Consider the following 22115-nt stretch of genomic DNA (forward strand, 5'->3'; position numbering starts at 1 on the left):
CCAAATCATTTACATATACTACAAACAGCAAAGGTCCCAGCACTGATCTCTGCGGAACACCACTAGTCACAGCTCTCCATTCAGAAAAGCACCCTTCCACTGCTACCCTCTGTCTATGACCAAGCCAATTCTGTATCTATCTTGCCAGCTCACCTCTAATCCCATGTGACTTTACCTTCTGTACCAGTCTGCCATAACTTACCAATTGTATTGAGTTTCTTGTCTCTCTCTCTTTCTCTGTCACTAACTCACCAGCCGTGTTCTCTCTCACTCTCTCTCATTATTACTCACCAGCAATGTGGAGTTCTCTCTGAGTAGCTCAGCTACAGTCTCGGGTGGAATGTCAAACACACTTTCCTCATTTAAGTGCAGCAAGTGGTCCCCTCTCCTAAAATATAGCCACAGAATTGGAAAATGGTCAAGTCATGGTCATGGTCCACAATGCCTCAGATAACAACCCGAAAGAACATAAGAGTTAGTAGGCAATTCAGTCCCTTGAGCCTGCCCCACCATTCAATACAATCATGGCTGATCTCATTTCGGCCTCAACTCCAATTTCTCGCCCTCTCCCCATAACCTTTCAACCCGTTACTAATTAAAAACCTGTCTATCTCCTCCTTAAATTTATTCAGCATCCACTTCAATCTGAGGTAGTGAATTCCACAGATTCACGACCCTTTGAGAAAAGTAATTCCTCCTCAAAGTTCTACTGTTTGTTAATTTACTTCCTAGCTTTATAATTATTAGAATTACAAATGCTTCAAGAGGTAGAGTTTGACCAGACTGTTAAAATCATAGAATATTACAGCCCAGAATGAGGCCATTCAGCCCATCCTGCCTGTGCTGGCTCTTTGTAAGAGCTATCCAATTAATCTTAAACCTCTGATCTTTCTCAGGGCCATGCAAACTTTCTCTTCAAATAGTTATCCAATTCCCTTTTGAAAGTTATTCTTGAATCTGTTCCATTGCACTCAGTCTGCATCCCAGAGCACAACTCACTGCCTCAATAAAATGATTTCATGCTCATTGTTTCTCTTATTATTTTAATTGTGTGCCCAGCTTACCAATATTCAACAGTAACATCTGTATTTATAAAGCACCATTAACACCGTAAATGTTAATGTTAGTGTTACGAGGCATAAATTGAACTCTGAGTCACATAAGGAGATATTAGGACCATGACCTAAGTTTGGACAAACTGGTATGTTGTGAGATGTGAATTAGAGAGGTGGAATTCCAGGGCTTGGGCAGCTGAAGACACACATTGTGAAGCAACTAAAATCAGTGAACAAAAGAGTCCAGAATTAGAGGAGTGTAGATATCTTGGAGGGTTGAGGGGCTAGAGGAGATTACAGAGATAGGGAGGGGTGAGGGCATGGAGGAATTTCAAAAGAAGGATAAGGATTTTTACAGCAAGGCTCTGTGTGTTTGGGAGTCATTGGTTGAGAGTCAGTGAGTGTAGGTGATGGATGAACAGGACTTGGTGTGAATCACAGTGCAGGCAGCAGACCTAAATGGACTCAAGTTTATGGAGGGTGGAAAGTGGGACAGCAGCCAGGAGACCATTGGAATAGTCAAGTCCAGAGGTAGGAAAGATGTAGATGAGTGTTTCAGCAGCAAATGAGCTGAGGCGGGGGTGAAGTCAGGTGAGGTTTGGGTGGCACAGATAGGTGGCCTACTGCATGATGCAGTATACAGGTGGACGGAAGCTTTTCTCTGGGTCAAGTATGACACCGAGGCATGTGTGGTCTGTCTCGGTCTCAGGCAGTTTGCAGAAATGGAGAGCGATCAGTGGCTAGAGGGCTGCGCTTGTGTGGGGGCTGAAGACAACAGCTTCCGTCTTCCCAACATTTCATTGGAGGGAATTTCTCCTCATCTGGTATGGATGCCAGACAAGCTGTGGCCCTCAATCAATATCAGAAAAATCAGATTATCTGGTCATTGTCACTTTGTTTGTGGGAGCTTGCTGTGCATCTTTTGGCTGTTCTTTTCCACATTACAAGAGCAATTACCTTCAAAAAGCACTTTGTTGGCTACAAAGCACTTTGGGACACCTGGTAGTCATGAAAGAGGCTAGATAAATGCAGACCTCTGTGACAAATCAAAGATAGTGGAGATGCTGAGATAAGTGCCAGTGACGTAGGGCTGAGAGCTGTCAGTGTACGTGTGGAACTTGATGCTCCGTTTTTGGGTCATGGGTCATATCACTAGGGACAAGATGAAGATAATGGGGCGGTGGGGGGGTTGCTGCAAGGATTGATTCTTGAGGACTCCAAAGGTAACTTGCACCTTGCCAGTAGAAATAATCTCTTTATCAAAACCATTTATAACTTTGATCACATCTAGTGAATCTCTTAGCCTTCTCTGGTCCAAGGAAAACAATCTCAGCTTCTCCAGGTAACTGAAGTCCCTCAACCCTGGTACCAATCTAATAAATCTCCTCCGCACCCTCTCAAAGGCCTTGACATCCTTGCTAAAGCATGGTGCCCAGAATTAGACTGTCCAGCTGAAGCCTAACTAGTAAACCTGTAAATGTTTAATTTTCTTGCTTTTCAACCCTCCAGGAGTGGCAATTTGAACCTGTCAAGGTGAATGGGTAATGGGTTGAGAGCAGGTGGCTGGTTAAACTGCTAACACTGCTGGCGGCGGGGGAAGGGGTGAAGCTGACAGGAACCCTCTGGCTTCTGCCTTTAAACCGAGCATTTCAGCAGAGTTCAGGACCCTCAGTGGGATAACAGCTCTAATATTTAAATGTGAAAACTTCTCACTAGTAATCTTCTAGCTACAGGTGCCTGAACCCTATCTACCCAGACCAGTGATTATATAGGCTTCTCAATCAATAAGGGCAATCAAAATAAGCGGGCGCTTGATTTTGTGGCTCTGGCTGGCTTCCCAGCTCCAGGAATTCATTTACAACACCCATGTGCTGATAAAAGCACCACCCATCACATCACCCTGGAAAAGGCTCCCTCCCACTCCATCAATATTCAGCTCTCGGGTAACCACTGAAAGATCCTCAGGTGCGCCATGCAATACGTGTTCATCCTCCATCAGGTGAGCCTTCCTGACTTCTTCAGGCCTTGAAGGAGAGTCAGTGGATGGCTCCATGGGGGCAAGGATGACCCTGTGAGGCCACTTGAGAAGTCCAAACACAGATGGCCAGGAAATGTAAAAGAGAAACTCCGTGGGCTCCAGAGTTGTAATAGGGTAAGCCGTTGGGCTGCTGAAAGTGTGATTCAGATATTTTGACAGATCTGGGGACCCAGCCTGGGTATCTGGAATGCACATGATCTACTGTGCCTTACACAACATAACGCAGCAGAGAGAACTGGAGCTGCTGATGGAAGAAGTTGCTGTGTACTTCAGCACAAAGCAGTTATAGTCAGCAATACACCCTTCTCTCAGACACCCATTGTCCATCTTTAACACTTGTCATAATATTCCTCAGAAGGCAGAAGATTGCATGGCAGGCAGCAGCAATAATGGGTGGGATGGAATGGTGAAGTCCTTTTTATGGTTTATAGACATGAAAACAGAAATATGACGATGTCATGCTGTGTTTAAAACTCAAGTAAATATCCTTGTACAACTACAAACACCGTATCTTCCTTTTTCTACTGCTCCTAAGTAATTCTACCCCTGTGGTTTCAGCCGAGCTGAAGACAGGCTGCTCCTTCCCCAGCTCTGGCTGCTCAGATGCTCGAGGTGGACATCCTCTGGGTTTTGTGAGGGATCCATCAAACACTGTCCCACCATCACCTGTGCAGGGGCAGACTCGGTCATCAGGGCAGGAGGCAGCATGTGGGGCTGTGAGGAGGGAATTGGGGTGGGGGGTGGGGGGGGGGTGAGGTAAGAGGGAGGAATGGGAGCCTTGAGCAGAGTCCCCACTTCCATGTACACTTTTTCCATCTTCCCTCTCATGGCCCCACCTGCCCTTCCTTGCTAGCCTAGAGCTAGAGAGCTCTTCACTGCACTTCAGTGGGGAGGTGAATGGCCAAGGGGAGGCTTTCCCCATCCTATTGAAACTAGCAGACTGAGTGTACAGGCCATTGGTCAGGGCCAGTATGCATTCTGTTCACCTCTCCTATTACATTTCTTGTGGCACTGTTTTCAGGAGCCAGGTAGCACATTCCTACACTGGCCTCCACAGCTGCTTCAAACATGCCTGGTTTCAGTGGCTGCCTTCTTCCTCCCATCCGTAGGCTACCGTGCACAGCATCATTTCAAGAGACACCTCGCTGAAGCGTGGTCCTGCTTTTCCATGTGAGTCACCATTTCTACAGGTTTGGCCCTGTCTGCAGCCTCTGTATGGGCCTTCAAACCTGCTCCTCACAGCTCCCTTACATATTGCAGCTGAGAGATAGCAATGAGGGCTGTCACCACACCCGTTCACTTTATCTGGTCCAGACACCTGGAAATCAGGTACAAATGCAGTGACTGGGTTAGAACATACGGACAAGCATGCTGCTGAAATGTTCAGGCCCCCAAGGTGCTGCTGGCCTCCGACTGTGAGCAGCAAGATCAGAAAATCAAAATTCAGCCCCATGCCTCCACTTCTAATGTCAAAGGATCCCATCCGAACTGTAATGACTTGTTAACCTGTCACCTTCAAGGATTTGTGTACATGCACTCCTGGATCTCTCGATTCCTGCACCCCCCCCACACTTTAAAATTGCACCTTTGAGTTTGTATTGCCTCTCCTCATTCTTCCAACCAACATGAATCACTTCACCCTTCTATGTTTAAATCTTATTTGCCATGTATCTGCCAATTTGCCAACCTGTTTAAATTCCCTTCAAATCTGTCTTCCTCACTATTCACTGCATTTCTGACTTCCATGTCATTTGCAAACTTCAAAATTAAGCCCAGTTTATGCAAGTCCAGGGCATTAATATCAAAAAGAGTATTGTTCCAATTATCAACTACTGGGGGACATCAGTGTATAGTCCCATAACCAAGGAAGATTAGAAAGATTGTGATTAAAGGCTCTGATATTTCCCCTCTTATTTCCCTTCATTATCTATTACTGCCAGCTATTTAAGTGCTTCCTCTTTCTCTATTTCTATTCTATCCCATTGGTCATTCACTGCCTTGGCTGATAATCTTCATTTCCAGTCCAAATAGGCTGATCCCATTTTCATCTCACTGAAATTAACTCTCCTCCAGTTGAATATTTTCCTTGTCCTTTTCCGTAACCGTTCTAACCCTAATGACATGATCACTGTTTCCCAAATGCTCCTCAACTGACATATGCTCTATCGTCCCACTTCATTCCCCCAAACTAGATCCAACACTGCTTCCTTTCTTACTGGCTAGAAACAAACTGATCAAGCCTCCTGCACACATTTAATTCCTCACCCTCGTTACCACTTAAACTGTTTATTGCCCCAGTCTATATTAATAAAATTGATGTCCCCCCATTGTCACCTTTATTTTTTAAACCTTTCCCACTATTTGATGACCTGTAATACATACCCAGGAGTGCAATAGACCCTCTTCCGTTCCTCAGTTAGAACCAAATAGATTCTGTCTTTGTATAATCAATTATGACACCACTTTTCAGGACCCTAACAGTATTTTTGAACCATGCTGAATAAGTTCCCATTTCTGCCCTTGTTTGAGCCATGTTTCCATTACTGCCACAATATTACAACCACGTGTGATGACTTGAGCCTGCAGCACACCAAGCTTTTACCACACTCAATGCATTTATGCACATACACTCCAAACCTGCCTTAGTCTGCAACCAGTGCTCCCCTGCCTAATTCCTCCTATTTCCAAAATCTAATCAAATGCTATTTATCTGTCCTGTCCATTATGTGCCACTCTAAACATCCCCCTGGTGCCTATGTGCTTGCATTCCCCATAGCACCAGTTAACCTCCCCTGTGAGAACATTTGTCCCAATCTTGTTCAGCTACAGCCCGTTCACCCTGACCCACCAGCCCAGATTTAGCCACCATGAACAAAAAGGCTGAACCTTTACAAATCACTCAGCTTGGGAGCTTTGAGTCCAATTCTGGGCACCGGGCTTCAGGAAGGGTGCAGAGGAGATTTCGCAGAATGGTACCAGGGGTGAGGGACTTCAATTATCTGTAGAAGCTGAGATTGTTCCCCTCAGAGCAGAGAAGGCTAAGGGGCAGAGATTTGTTTTCATTATTCATTCACAGCGATGCAAATGTCACTGGCAGGGCCAACATTTGTTGCCCATCCCTAATTACCCTTGAAACTGAGTGTCTTGCTAGGCCATTTCAGAGGGCAGTTATGAGCCAACCACATTGCTGTGGGTCTGGAGTCACATGTAGGCCAGACCAGGTAAGGGCAGCAGATTTCCTTCCCTAAAGGACATTAGTGAACCAGATGGGTTTTTTTTAATATGACGATCAATTCAAATTAAATGATCAACATCACTGAGACTAATCCCAAATTTATTAACTGAGTTTAAATTACACCAGCTACTGTGGTGAGATTTGAACCCATGTCCTCCCCCAGAAGCTTTATCCTAGGCCTTTGAATTACTAGTCTAGCAACATTACTATTAGACCACAGCCGCCCCCAATAGCTAATAAAGCTGTTCAAAGTTCTTAAGAGTTTTGATAGAAATGGTTTCTCCTTATTTACTCTAATTGCAAGAGAGCCGGTAATCAATGGACTCAAGGTAATATAACCAGCATAAGGACTAGGGTGGATGAGAAAAAATCTTTTCACACTGAACTGTTATGAGGTGTGAATAGAATGCACCAGATGAAAGAGCAGATTAAGTATAACTTAAGACTTGCAGGGCTGTCGGAAAAGAGCAGGGGATTGGGGCTGATTAGGTAGCTCTTTAAAGGAGCTGGCACAGGCACAAGGGGTCAAAAGTCCTCCTTCCGTGCTGTAATATAGTCTAATGGTGAACAAGTTGGTTTTAAAGGCCCTTTGAGGCTGTCAAGCAGTTATATTGGGACTGTCAGCTGACAATTGTTGTCACATACAGGGTCAGTGACAGGTCATTCTATTTCCACACTGCCAGTAGACATTCACCAGCCTGCACAGGCTGGAATGTCTGGTGTCGTTTCCCCCCCCTCCCCCATCCCCATGCACCACACATCAACTCCATCCCTCTCAAGATGATCTTTGTGGCACATACAGCCCTTTCTATCAGAAAGCCAGCACTCTTGTTAATGGACCAGAAATCAAACTCTTTGTCTTCTGGAATCCAGATTTCTACTCTGGCCTACTTGAGGTTATGGTTTCATAGCCAGTCTCTTCGCTGAAGGCAGTTCCTGTGCGTGACTTTACGTGATGTGACAGTGACCGTGTGTGGGTTGGGTTCAAGCCCATTGGAAGCTCCGTGGCAAGGCTAGAACCAGGAAACTTTGCAGCCGTTATGTCAGACTGCTGTCATGGTTACAGGGGTTGTCGAGGTGAGAGATTGGCATCTGCCAGAAAGACCAATTTCAGAGCCAAAGTCAATAAATACGCTTTATGTCCAGTTGTAACCCTGAGCAGTTTGTGCTATCATATTTCATTCAATTGCTGCTGTCTCTTTATAAGATTAATTTTGTCTCTTTGACCCACCCTTGCTAATGCCAGGGAGATAACTTTAGGTTCAGGATAGCTCAGCAGGCATTCTATACTATAAAATATAATTTCATTTCAAATAATTTGTAATTTAAATAGTTCTTACAAATGGACTTTGCTGTTGGATGATAAACATTTCAGTGTTCAAGAAAGTATATATTTTTAAAAACATTTTAGCTCAAATTTAAAGCATTTGCTGCTTTACTTAAAGGGGGGCTGGTGGTTGTGTAGTGGTATTGTCACTGGGCTAATATTCCAGAGACCAGGGATAATGCTGTGGGGGCCCTAGTTCAAATCCCACCACAGCAGATGGTGAAGTTTGAATTCAATAAAAAATCTGGAATTAAAAGTCAAATGATGGCTCTGAAGTACTGCCATTGTTGTAAAAACTCATCTGGTTTGCTAATGCTCTTTAGGGAAGGAAATCTTCTGTCCTTACCTCATGACTCCAGACCCACAGTAATGTGGTTAACTCTGAAATGGTCCAGCAAGCTGCTCAGTTCTCAAGGGCAATTAGGAATGGGCAATAACTGCTGACTTAGCCAGTGACACTCACACCCCATGAACAAATAAAAAAAGGTAACAGCAATCACACACGCATTTGTAAATATTTTCTTTTCACAAAGAAGCACTTGTAGGAATGATCTAATCAAATATTTCATCCAAATTTCGTTTCATTTGTATTTCTAAAAGCTTAGGGAATGATTTACCTGAAAAGGGAATGGGCAACGTTGCAATGGAGAACATCTTGGACTTCATAATGGTGTTTCCCCTCCAGGATTTGATGGCTGATCACCACTCCTCCTTTAAGACAGCGTGACATCTTTGTAAAGTGGAGAAAAAAATGACTGGTCACTCCCAAAATACAAAAAAAAGGATTTCGCTCAATGAACTGCACCAATGAATTCCGATTCTGGCTACTCCTCAGGCTTACCACAACTGACACTTCTTTTGTGGAGCTGTCTGATCTCTTCAACAACCAGCCCTCCTTTTTTTATCCCGATGTGATTCCTCCCACGTGACTGGGGCAGAACCGAAGTCATGGGGTTTCACTTCTGCTTTAGAAATTTAAACAATCTTTCAGCTGACCTTACTCCGCAGCTAGTTTTATTCGAAAAACAAGACAAGCCACCCCAGGGATTAAGGATTCATTATCAGCCGAGCTGAAGCAGGTACACCTTACACTTGGCAAGCTTGGCCTAAACAGCCAAGTGGTTATGGTACTGGGTTTGTAACCCCAAGATCAAGAGTTCAAATCTCACAATGGCAAACTATGAAGCAATGTAACTTCATCTGAAACAGATGGAAACGGGTTTGTACTCGAAAGAGTTACACTTGGCAAATCAACATTTGCAAATTCACATGCACAAACATACATAATTGCTCCCACTTGATATTTTATCTTTGCCGCTGTTTATTATGGGATGTTGGCCACTTCCTTTCTAGTCAAAACTTCAATGCAAAATTGATAAGTGACACTAATCAGATGTTGATGCAGTTTGCTGTTAAACTCAGTGAAGAATAAGCCAGTGTCACTGTCGTTTTGCAATAACCTACCTCTAAAAACACCCCTTAACTTGTCAAAAAGCGAAAACAAATACTAGAAAAAAAACACAGCTCTAAATGCTCAAGTCAGGCTGCGTCTGTGAGAAGGAATTAACGTTGGGCTTGATTTTAACTCTAACTGGGTGGGTTTTGAATGAGTTAAAATTTTGCCCAACATTTCAGGCCTTTGGCACTTTGAAGGCCTTTTAACTTGAACGTGTGTTTGTCTCTCACATTTTCTTCACCTCTCTTATTCCACTGCCAATCTATTCTCATCAGGTATTTTTAGTATAAAGAAACACAGCGGGAAGCCAGGGAATAATGCTGTACAGGTATTTTAAGGGTAATTCAGGTTGACATCACTGACCAGGGTTGCCACGTTGTTGGAAATTATGTTAAACTAAATCCCCACCGTGTGGGTGGAAAAGAGAGAAGATGTGAAGAGCTCTTCTTATTTCTGATCAACGTGCTTATCTCAACCAGCAACACCACAACAGATCGTCTCTCTCATTTCCTGTTTGTGGAATCTTGCTATTCATACCTTCACAGCCACCTTTGCATACACAGTATCCACATTTCAAAGATAATCCACTGCTGGTGAAATGCTTGGTGGTCACCCAAGGGCGTGAAAGAAGCCACACAAAATGCAAACTCCTTCTATCTTATTGTGCAATCTTTGGAATTCAACTGTGAGTACCTTGATAAATCTCATACTCCTCACTGGCATCCCCACACAAGCGGATGTGAGGCTGTATCACCAGGACCAACTGAACGCTGGTGTGAAAGTTGACAAAGACATCACTTTCATCCAACAGAGGGCGCTGGTGAGAAGTGACTGCAGCATTTTGGGAGAAGTCACCACAGCCACTGCGACTCAGGAGGGAATTGTGGAGGACCCCCTGTCAAAGAACGGATTAGCCCCAAACATTCCATTGCTGTAGTGTTTCCATCCCTCCCTCCTCCTCAAATCTAAAAAAAAAGAGAGAAAGGAAGAGGCAGTGCCTTTAGGAGTGCACCAGACCTGCGAGGGAAATGCTTCTGCAAGTGGATTTTAAAGAAAAAGCAGCAGATTGGTGAGTAAATCCTGGGAGCAGACTCGGAGGGAGGAGCACAGGAACAGTGACCTCAGGGCACAGAGTAACTGAAGCCAAAACTGAAAAAGTGACATCTCAGGAAAGCTGTGGCATGATTGGTTGGTAGGAAATCTGCACCAAATTTGAAAAAAAACATGCAAAGCTAATTAATAAATTAATTATCTAAGTCAAGATGGCTGGGCAGGTGATGTGCTGTAGCTGTATAATGTGGGAGTTGGCTGATCCCATTGCGAGCCGCAGTGACCACATCTGCAGCAAGTGTTGGTTGCTGGAGGAACTCCGGCTCAGAATTGATGAGCTGGAGTCCGAGCTCCGGACGCTGCAGCACATCTGGGAGGGGGAGAGTTACCTGGATGCTTTGTATCAGGAGGCGGTCACACCTGGTAGATTAAGTACCTCCAGTTCAGTCAGTGGTCAGGATCAGCAGGGTGTGACTGCAAGTGAGGCAGGTAGAGGGATCCTGTGCTCAGGAACAGAGGAGCCTCAGCTCTCGACCTTGTCCAACAGGTATGAGGTACTTGTTCCCTGTGTGGATGAGGAACAGGGCTGTAGGGAGGATGAGCCAGCTGACCACGGGCACCATGGCACAGGAGGCCATTCAAGAGGGAGGAGCAAAAAGACAAGTGGTAGTTTTAGGGGATTCTATAATTAGGGGAATTGATAGCTTCCTTTGTAAGCAGCATCAAGAGTCCCGCATGGTATGTTGCCTGCCCAGTGCCAGGGTAAGGGACATCTCTGACCGGCTTGAAAGGATATTGGAGAGGGAGGGGGAGGATCCAGTTGTTGTGGTCCATGTCGGGACAAATAACATAGGTAAGACTAGGAAAGAGGACCAGTTTGGGGATTATCAGGAACTAGGAACTAAATTAAAGAACAGGTCCTCAAGGGTTATAATCTCCAGATTACTACCCAAGCCACATGTAAATTGGCATAGGGACGCGAGAATAAGGGAAGTAAACACGTGGCTAAAGGAGTGGTGCGGGAAAGAGGGGTTCCATTTCGTGGGGCACTGGCATCAGTATTGGAACAGGATGGATCTGTACCGTTGGGATGGTCTCCACCTGAACCGATCTGGGACCAATGTTCTAGCAAAAAGGGTAAATAGGGTGGTCAATAGGACTTTAAACTAGAAAGTGGGGGAGAGGGAAGGGTAAAACTCCAAGAAGTATGACTAATGGGAAACAGCAGCAGGTTAGCGTGTGGGGGGGTGGATTCAACTTCATGGAAAATTATGAAAAAACTGAAAAGAATGGAGAGCCCAGGAGAGGCTATTAAAGTCCCCAGAACACAAAATAGGACAGAGTGTTTGGAAAGGGCTAGGAATCTAACTTCAAGCACATCAGATAAAGGGACGACAATGAGAAAGGGGACGGGAAATACAGGACTGTAGGTGTTGTATATGAATGCACGCAGTATACGAAATAAGGTAAATGAGCTTGTGGCACAGATTGAAATTGGCAGGTAGATATGGTGGGCATTGCGGAGACATGGCTGCAAGGGGATCAGGACTGGGAGCTAAATATCCAAGGATATACATCGAAAAGATAGGCAGGTTGGCAGAGGGGGTGGGGTTGCTTTGTTAGTAAGAAATGAAATTAAATCGATAGCAAGAAATGATGTAGGGTCAGATGATGTAGAATCTGTGTGGGTAGAGTTGAGGAACCGCAAAGGTAAAAAAACCATAATGGGAGTTATGTACAGGCCTCCAAACAGTAGTCAGGATGTGGGGCACAAGATACAACAGGAGATAGAAAAGGTGTGTAAGAAAGGCAAGGTTACAGTGATCATGGGGGATTTCAATATGCAGGTAGACTGGGAAAATCAGGTTGGTAGTGGATCCCAAGAAAAGGAATTTGTAGAATGTCTACGAGATGGGTTTTTGGAGCAGCTTGTGGTGGAGCCCAATAGGGAACAGGCAATTCTAGATTTAGTGATGTGTAATGAGGCAGATTTGATAAGGGAGCTTAAGGTGAAGGAATCCTTAGGAGGAAGTGACCATAATATGATAGAATTTACCCTGCAATTTGAGAGGAAAAAGCTGGAATCAGATGTAACGGTATTACATATTACAGTTGAATAAAGGCAACTACAGAGGCATGAGGGAGGAGCTGGCCAGAATTGACTGGGAGATGAGCCTAGCAGGAAAGACAGTGGAACAGCAATGGCAGGAGTTTCTGGGAGTAATTTGGAAGCCACAGCAGAAATTCATCCCTAGGAAGAAGAAGCATACTGAAGGGAGGACGAGGTAACCATGGCTGACAAGGGAAGTCAGGGACAGCATTAAAGCTAAAGAGAAAGCATACAATGCAGCGAAGAGCAGTGGGAAACCAGGGGATTGGGAAGCCTACAAAGACCAACAGAGGACAACTAAAAAAGAAATAAGGAGGGAGAAGATTAAATATGAGGGTAAACTAGCCAGTAATATAAAAGAAGATTGCAAGAGTTTTTTTAGATATATAAAGGGTTAGAGAGAGGCAAAAGTGGACATTGGGCCGCTGGAAAATGATGCTTGAGAAGTAGTAGTAGGGAACAAAGAAATGGCGGAGGAACTGAATAGGTACTTTGCGTCAGTCTTCACGGTGGAAGACACGAGTAACATCCCTAAAGTTCAAGAGAGTCAGAGGGCAGAGGTGAGTATGGTGGCCATTACCAAGGAGAAGGTGCTAGGAAAACTGAAAGGTCTGAGGTGGATAAATCACCTGGCTAGATGGATTGCACCCCAGAATTCTGAAGGAGATAGCTGAAGAGATAGTGGAGGCATTAGTGGTGATCTTTCAGGAATCACTGGAGTCAGGGAGGGTCACAGAGGACTGGAAAATCACTGATGTAACCCCCTGTTTAAGAAGGGAGTGAGGCAAAAGACGGGATATTACAGACCGATTAGCCTGACCTCGGTCGTTGGTAAGATTTTAGAGTTCATTATTAAGGATGAGATTTCAGGATACTTGGAAATGCATGATAAAATAGGGCAAAGTCAGCATGGTTTCATCAAGGGGAGGTCATGCCTGACAAATCTGTTAGAATTCTTTGAGGAGGTAATGAGTAGGTTAGACAAAGGAGAGCCAATGGATGTTATCTACTTGGACTTCCAGAAGGCCTTTGACAAGGTGCCGCACAGGAGGCTGCTCAGTAAGATAAGAGCCCATGGTGTTAGAGGCAAGGTACTAGCATGGATAGAAGATTGGCTGTCTGGTAGGAGGCATAGAGTGGGGATAAGGGGGTCCTTCTCAGGATGGCGGCTGGTGACTAGTGGAGTTCCGCAGGGGTCAGTGTTGGGACCACAACTTTTCACTTTATACATTAATGATCTAGATGAAGGAACTGAGGGCATCCTGGTTAAGTTTGCAGATGATACAAAGACAGGTGGAGGGACAGGTAGTATTGAGGAGACGGGGAGGCTGCAGAAGGATTTGGACAGGTTAGGAGAATGGGCAAAGAAGTGGCAGATGGAATACAATGTGGGGAAGTGTGAGGTCATGCACTTTGGTAGGAAGAATAGAGGCACAGACTTTTTTCTAAATGGGGAAAGAATTCAGAAATCTGGAGCGCAAAGGGACTTGGGAGTCCTAGTCCAGGATTCTCTTAAGGTTAACTTGCAGGTTGAGTCGGTAGTTAGGAAGGCAAATGCAATGTTGGCATTTATTTCGAGAGGACTAGAATATAAAAGCAGGGATGTGCTGCTGAGGCTTTATAAGGCTCTGGTCAGACCACATTTAGAATATTGTGAGCAATTTTGGGTCCCATATCTCAGGAAGGATATGCCGGCCCTGGAGAGGGTCCAGAGGAGGTTCACGAGAATGATCCCAGGAATGAAAGGCTTAACATATGAGGAATGTTTGAGGACTCTGGGTCAATAATCGATGGAGTTTAGAAGGATGAGGGAGGATCTGATTGAAACTTACAGAATACTGAAAGGCCTGGATAGAGTGGACTTGGGGAAGATGTTTCCATTAGTAGGAGAGACTAGGACTCGAGGGCACAGCCTCAGACTAAAAGGATGACCTTTTAGAACAGAGATGAGGAGAAACTTCTTTAGCCAGAGAGTGGTGAATCTATGGAATTCATTGCCACAGAAAGCTGTGGAGGCCAGGTCATTGAGTGTATTTAAGACCGAGATAGATAGGTTCTTGATTGGTAAGGGGATCAAAGGTTACGGGGAGAATGAGGTTGAGAAAACTATCAGGCATGATTGAATGGTAAGCAGACTCGATGGGCCGAATGGCCTAATTTCTGCTCCATTGTCTTATGGTCTTATGGTCTTGATCAATGACACAAATTGTTGGTGATTCGATTGGTTAATTGAACACACAGTACAATTAGCTACATAAGCCTGAGTGTGTGATTCTAGTTCAATGGAGCCCATTTATGAAAGCAGTAATATCGTAGAGTCATAGAGAAATTACAGCACAGGAGGAGGCCATTTGGCCTATTGAATCTATTCTGGCTCTCTGTGGAGCAATCCAGTCAGTCAGAAAAACCAGCAAAATTTGGAAATGAAGAGTACCAAATGAAACTTGTCCAAACTGGTCTTGGAGACCTTCCAGTATTACTGGTGCCAGTATTACTGAATTTTTTACTGGGATTTGAACATTTTAATTGTTTTTTCCTTCCCGCCTATCTGTGCTTGGTCTCCTTAATTAATTCAAACTCTCCAAGCGCCTATTAATTTTTCCCAGATTATTGTTTCTAAAATTTACCCACCACTCATATTAAATTGACCAGCCTGTAGTTATTGGCAATGCCCACATGCCCTTTCTTAAATAAGGGTGTCATATTTCCCACTCTCCAATCCTCGGGCACCTCCCCTGAATCTGGGAAAGATTAGACGATAATAAGAACAAAAAAAGTTGGAAATACTCAACAGGTCAGGCAGCATCTGTGGAGAGAGAAACAGAATTAACGCTGCAGGCTGGTAACCTATCGTCAGAGTATTAACTCTTTTTCTCTCCATGTATGCTGCCTGACCTGCTGAGATTTTTCCATCTTTTTTGTTCCCATTTCCTGCATCTGAGGTATTTAATTTTTGTATTGTTTAAGATTGGAAGATTATGGCAAAGCCCTTCCACTATCTCCATCCCCACTTCCCTTAGCAACCTGGGATGTCAACCATCTGGCCCAAGTGGCTTATCCACTATAAGCATGGCCAGCCTTTCCACTACCTCCTGCCCTCTCAATCTTCACCCAATTCATTACCTCTACCTTGTCCATTCCTACTGCTATTTTGTCAGCATCCTCTCCTTCAGTATTATTGGCTATCCTTCATTAGAGAGGATAATTGTTTTCCATGAGTCCGAAGATGGCTGATGAAGCTGATTCGGGATCTGCAGGCTTTAAGACAAATAGGGCATTTTGCTTTCATGTGGGACGTCTGGTCAAGTGTTATCAGTTCGGATCATGATGTGCTATTTTTGCTGCTCTCACCTTTCCTCTTCATTTTGGCGTCATTGGATCTCAAAATGCTGGGATCCTTCCCACAGACTCTGCTGCCATCTGGTTCGGTCCAAGGTGATGTTTTGCTAGAAGCTGATGTCAATGTTGCATTCCTTCATGTTGGCTTTTAGCACATCCTTGAAGGGCTTTTTCTGACCTCTTCTGGGTGCATCTACCCTGACTGAGCTGAGAGAAGAAGACCTGCTTTGGGAGCCTGGTATCTGACACAGGAGCTATACAACCAACCCGACGAAGCTGATTGTGGATGATTATAGCCTTGATGCCTGTGGTGCCTGCTTGTGAGTGGACACTGATGTGAGGCAGCCTGTAAGCCCTGCAACTGTGTCTGCAAAGGAACTAAATTGCAAAGAACCTTATTTTGAATTTGTAAGGTCACATGTGCTTTGCCTGGTGTCTGTTTAAAGCCTACGGGAAGAATCTTCGGGCCAGCGAGTGGGGGCGGGGCCCACTCGCCAACATGTAAAATGATGCGTGGTGACATCGGGCGTGTGTCCTGACATCGCCACGTGTCATTTAGATTGTCAGTTCAGTGGGCACGGGTGAGATGAGGTTTCATGAAGGATTTATTAACTAAATAAAAATTTTTGAAAAAGTTCATTGACATGTTCCAGCTCATGTGACACTGTCACATGAGGGAACATGTCTTAAAATACTTTCTTTTCTTCATTTAAATTTTTAAACTTTAGCCTCCACTCGCTGGCCCGAAGATTCTTCCCGTAGGCTTTAAACAGACACCAGGCAAAGCACATGTGACCTTACAAATTCAAAATAAGGTTCTTTGCAACTTAGTTCCTTTGCAGACACAGTTGCAGGGCTTACAGGCTGCCTCACATCAGTGTCCTGTCACAAGCAGGCACCACAAGCATCAAGGCTATAATCATCCACAATCAGCTTTGTCGGGTTGGTTATATAGCTCCTGTGTCAGATACCAGGCCCCCAAAGCAGGCTTTTTCGCACAGGGCCTGACTCAGGGACCCCCCCACCATCCTGCCCGCACAGGGAGCGCTCAACGCTTGCAGGCGTGTGTCACGTTGTGCGGGCCTTAATTGGCACACCCATGTAAAATGGCAGCGAGGCCTCAATCGTGGGTGCTGATCGGGTTCGCGCCCACCACCGACGGGGTGAAATTTCTGCCCTATGGGTTATTGTTGCCTTGATGAAGATTTACCTGGGAGTGATTAGCTTGGGGATTTGTTTAAAAGTTATTATGGTAGTAATTTGTAGACATGTGTATGTGTTTAAATTTGTTGTTAAATTAATAAATTTAGTTTTTAGTAATTAATTTGATTTTTGCAAGACTCTGTCAAGAAGCAGGAAACAGCCCCTGCTAGCCAAAGAATAAGAAAAACTAACCTAACAGTGAAATCGAAGAATAATTTTAATATAGGTGGAAACAATCACTCTTCTAGTGATTGGCAGTTATAAAAAATCAAATGCTATTATTATTACAGAAATGGACATATAATGAGGCAGTGTAAGGAAAGATTCAAGCAGGCTTATAAACAAAAGATGAAGCCCAATGAAATCTACAGCGTAGAAGAACCTGGAACAACAAATTCAGACAGTTACTCGTTGTTTAATCTGAAAGTTGGAAAGACAGAACCAATATTTGTCACAGTGAAAATAAATGGGAAACCTGTTAGAATGGAAGTGGACGTGGGAACTTCCACCACAGGAATTGGGGGACAATTCAGATATCTGAATAATGGTGAACATCAATTAAGTTTAGAAGAAACAGCTGCCAAACTAAAAACATATACAAGTGAGTACATTCTAGTAAAAGGCATAAGCAGAGTAACTGTCCATTATGGAAGCCAATCAGCAAAGCTACCAGTGTTAATATTGAGAGTCAGTGGACCAAGATTTCTAGGGTGAAATTGGTTAAGGGAAATCAACCTTGATTGGCCACAGTGATTCCAAAAGGAAGCTGGGAGAGTTCCTGTTTTGAAAAAGGAATGTGTAAAGACTCAACAACCTGAAGAAATGCAGGCTGTCTTAAACCAGAACCTGGAGGAACTGCAGAAGAAACTCGAAGAGACCATGCTCGATGACAGAGTTTGAGACAAGGTGAGCAACCTTCAAAGGGCCTGGTGCGCAGTTTGCGCAAGCATGTGAAAGAGTGCTTCAATCTCCCTGAGGCATGGAGCAGCTTCAGGGAGATTGAAGCACTTTTTAAAAAAATTAATGGAGACAGTAAAAAAATATTTCAAATATCCCCTCATGTGACTCTGTCATATGAGCTGGGACATGTTTTTAATTGAAGAATAAAGCTTTTAGTTAATATTTATTTGCTTTAAGAAACCTCATTCCACTCGTGGATGAGGTTTCCTAAAAAACGTAAAGGCCACTTGGCCTTTTTGCCTGCCCACCAGCTGTAAGATTGGACAGGCAGCATTAGTTTGATTTTAATTAGCTTGTTAATGGCATCAATAGGCCTTTCAATTATTGGCGGGCACGCAGTCGACTCTGGCACATGCCCACTAAACAAAATGTCGCGTGAGTGCACGATGAAATCGGGACGCACACCTGATGTCATCGTGTGTCATTTTACACTTGGGCGTGTCGGGCACACGCCCGCACGCCGAGCACAAAATTTTGCCCCATTGTTTTATTTAGTGTGTACTGTACCTTTACATATAATATTTGTTAAGGAAAATCACATGATCTGTAGTAACCAATAGGAGAGTAGCTCGGGCTACCTCTGCAGCCAGCGTGGAGGTAGAGTTGGAGTTGAAAGCACACGTGTAGTAGCTGCTGAGTATATTGTAAATAAACTTAATGTATCCACCGAAGAAGTGTCTACTGATCAGCTCTATCACTAATAGTACAACTCGGCCACCCTTACGACAGTAAATGGCCCATGCAAGCGATGTCAAAACAATTAGGTTTTACAATATTGTATTAAAAGATACTGCACTTCATTTATTGAACTGAAATTTCTGCTCACTTGGTTAGGTGGGAAAGAGCCTGCAATGTAACAGGAACTGAATGCATATCTGCCCTTGATGGAATGTATGATGCTCAGGTGACAGTAAAGAAAGGAAGTACAAAGGCATGTTTGGGATCATATCCTCTTTTCTCAAATATAATGAACAGCATTTCATTGTTTAAAAGAGATCCTGTGCTATGCATTTTCAGTTAAAAAGGAAGTTAAATGTTGATTTATATTCAAAGAGGTTTATTATAATTATGAATGTGAACATTTTGTAGGCAATGGAGAAGATGCTTCAAAGAACTTATAATATGTGTCACAGTTAGGTTACAAACTTCAGTTTTAAAATCAATTTCAGTGTTCTCTCTTCCTCTCTAGAATGTTCTGACTCATTCACTGGCAGATTTCCAGCATCCACACCATTAGGTTTTGATACTATTCAGAGAGCACTGGGTACCACTCTTTACTGCCCCTACCTGCTCTTCCTTCATATGTAGCTCTATAATGTGGGTGCGGACAGTGAATTTGCCAATGGCAGACATTGCAACCATGTTCAATGGGGAGCATTGCAGACATGACTAATTCTACCACCATCAGGGAGGGGTTTTCTCTCCTTATATTTTGCAGTTTATTCATATAAAAGAACATGTTCAGGATTTCGATACAACAGCAAACAATATTCAGCCAATATTCTCTTGAAAAAGCGGCGAGAGTCACTTGGAACAAAAAAGGAAGGTCAGGGGTAGGTTAGAGAGCAGGGGAGACTAAATTCCAAAAATGAAACAAAAGGCAAGGAGAGTGGGAATAGTGGTAATAGAGGAACAAAGCATTGGTCCAGAGTAGGTTCTAATAGCAGAATAAAGGTCAGCGCAGTCTGAAAGCAAAACATGAAAACAAGATGCAGACTGGCACACAGGGAAAAAAAATACAAAATAAAGGGCAGCGTTCATGGTCTCAAGTTGTTGAATGCAATGTTGAGTCCAGAGTTGACTCCCCTGCCCTCTATCCTATCTCTGACCTTCCATTTTTGTTCCACCTGCCCCTCCCCCTTTTCTCAGCAGCATGAAACCCATCTCATTCCTGTCTCTCTTTAGTTCTGAAGAAGTGTCATGTTGGACTTGAAACGTTAACTCTGTTTCTTTCTCCACAGATGCTGCCAGAGCTGCTGAGTTTATCCAGCATTTTTGTTTTTATTTCAGATCTGCAGTATACACAGTATTTTGCTTTTATTTAAAGAAAAATATTCTCTTCTATCTCCCAAAAATTCTTATTTTCCAGAAAAGTTCGAACAATAGTGATCAAGAGGATGAACGCAGTCTGATTTTTGACTTCCCTAAATTGGGGATAGATTACACTAGCCTAGGTATCATCAAATATTGAATAAGTTCTATTGATCAATGGTCAGTGAGGACCTACTAACGATTTTATTACACTTTTGATTATAGTCGCTTGATAGTACAGAACTTGAGTATTGCTGAAAAAGTGATATGCTGTAGAAGCTTTTTGTCTTGCACTCATCAGGACAAACACAAGAATGCCAAATTTCAAAGGGGAATAACAATTTATACTTCATGGGAAGACAGTGCTGATTGCTTGGAAAGTGGACTCTGATTGGTAGAGGCATTGCCATGGAGAATGTTCCAGGGAACAGTTAATTGCCAAGTTTTTGTTTAAATTCAAACCAGGCAGGCTGACTCTGATTGGTCAAAGCTTTGCCATGGGGCATGAACCAGGGAACAGCCTGTCATGTTATTATAGTGATATAATACCTTGGGCTTTTACATACAGTACAAGACACAAGGCACCAATTGCTCATAAGGGATTGGGTAAATACGTTGTGGGTTCGTTTATTAAGAATAAGCACATGAGGACAGATATACATGGTATAAAGCTTGAAGGTATCAGAGCTGTGTGTGTGTGTGCTCTGCTCAAAGCACAATGAAACTAAGACTAGAATGCATGGTACACCTCCCTTCTAGTGATGTCATGCCAATATCCCTTAAAGACTAATTACAACATGGCTGTCCCCCTAAGCTTTTGTTTAGTTGAAAAAAGGTGCAATGAGGACTTATGTTCTTTCTGTTTTCAAAGGCAGGGCCTTATGTGTGAATATTTGTAACTTCTAGCATGTATAATTGAGTCACACTGTGAGCTTGACTGATAACCTTAAATTGGTTGTTAGTGTAATTCTGAGAACAATCAGGACTGATTAATAAGTGTTGTCCAATTGTGGAATCACTGTTGGACACTATGTCCTGAGTTTTGCAAGCATGGGTGGTTGGGTAAGGTCAGTATTTTGCCTGTTTCGAACAGCCAAAGGGACATGCTGTTTAATATGACCCACCAGTTGTTGGGAAGTATGGCCTACATACCCGACATCACACCGGCACTGAAATTCATATAGCACGTTAGTCATTTGTGTGTTAGGCAGAAAAACTTCTTGGCTTGATGGCAGCATCCTGTTAGTGGGGAATATTACCTGTGTTGCTACTGCACACAATAGGTAGCTAACTTCACCTGTTGCTCAAATGGTTAAGATACCTTACCATTCCAGGGTAATCTGAGGTAGACCGGACACTTTTCAGGACCAAAAGCGGAGGCATTAGGCCCACTTGCCAATCAATCAGTGCTCTCTTCTCATGCAGCATAAATTGTTACTCACTTTGAGATTTGATAATCTTGTGAATCTGTCCTGATGTGTGCAAGATGAAAAGATGAAAAGAAACAGCATGTTTCTTTTTTCAGCAATACTTTTGATAATCATAGATATTTTCCATTTTATCAGTCTGAATCCAGCCAGTGCTTTGATGCACTTTGATGATAAAGCATGATTGAACTTGTATCTCCAAGGTTGTTCTGTATATCTATTATGTTGAATAATACAGTATTGATTTGAACACCATTGACATCAATGTTTAACACCAGGCGCGACAAAGATAATGTATGGCTTTTGAACTTTCCCTTTACTCTTTAGGGTGATCCAGAGGTAAGGATTAACCAAGACTTCAAACCTTTCTAACTATTGGATTTATAAAGATGAAAAAAATAACAGCTTGACAGACAGAAGTGCTACAACCTAGTCAGTACAGGTTGAGTATCCTTTATCTGTAAACCCGAAAATTGAACACATCCAAAAACCCCACTTTTTTTGAACCTCATCGACCTTTAGCATGGGAAATCTAGTTTGTCTGCACTGTTTACCTTCCCATTTTTGTGATGAAAATGTCAAAAAGAAACTTATTACAGGCACCCTGTGTTTATTATTCAGTGATACATCTTACTTTTCCAGCCATTTTATTTACTTTAGACTATAGTTAGCCTAGGCTTAGGCTGTTATAATGTAGTTTATATCCGGTATCCGAAAACTGAAATTATCTGAAATTCGAAATGCAATTGGCCCTGAGGGTTTCAGATGAAAGAGACTCAGCCTGTGGTACAATTCAATATTCAGATTGGCCAAATCCTTCTGCTTCACAATATGGTGGTGAATTCCTCATTCACATGCTGCATGGGGCTCTTCTCTTCAATCTT

The 22115-nt window shown here is 43.4% G+C and overlaps 1 protein-coding gene across 3 annotated transcripts in view; it reads right to left on the reverse strand.

Moving 5' to 3' along the window:
* The window catches only part of LOC121290734, a 40792-nt gene extending 32223 nt beyond the window's left edge, over window positions 1-8569 (reverse strand). For 2 of the 3 annotated variants that reach the window (XM_041211584.1, XM_041211582.1), the window contains exons 1-3: window positions 8497-8569; window positions 8273-8385; window positions 292-388 (exon numbers count right to left, since the gene is read on the reverse strand). In XM_041211584.1, the coding sequence (XP_041067518.1) occupies window positions 292-388; window positions 8273-8385 (210 nt within the window). In that variant the 5' untranslated portion in view covers window positions 8497-8569. Of the gene's footprint in view, window positions 1-291; window positions 389-8272 lie in introns of all 3 variants that reach the window. The other variant, XM_041211583.1, reaches the window with a different exon arrangement.
* Window positions 8570-22115: the final 13546 nt, after the last annotated feature.

Source organism: Carcharodon carcharias, chromosome 18 (assembly GCF_017639515.1).
Source record: "Carcharodon carcharias isolate sCarCar2 chromosome 18, sCarCar2.pri, whole genome shotgun sequence".
In the NCBI taxonomy this organism is placed as follows: domain Eukaryota; kingdom Metazoa; phylum Chordata; class Chondrichthyes; order Lamniformes; family Lamnidae; genus Carcharodon; species Carcharodon carcharias.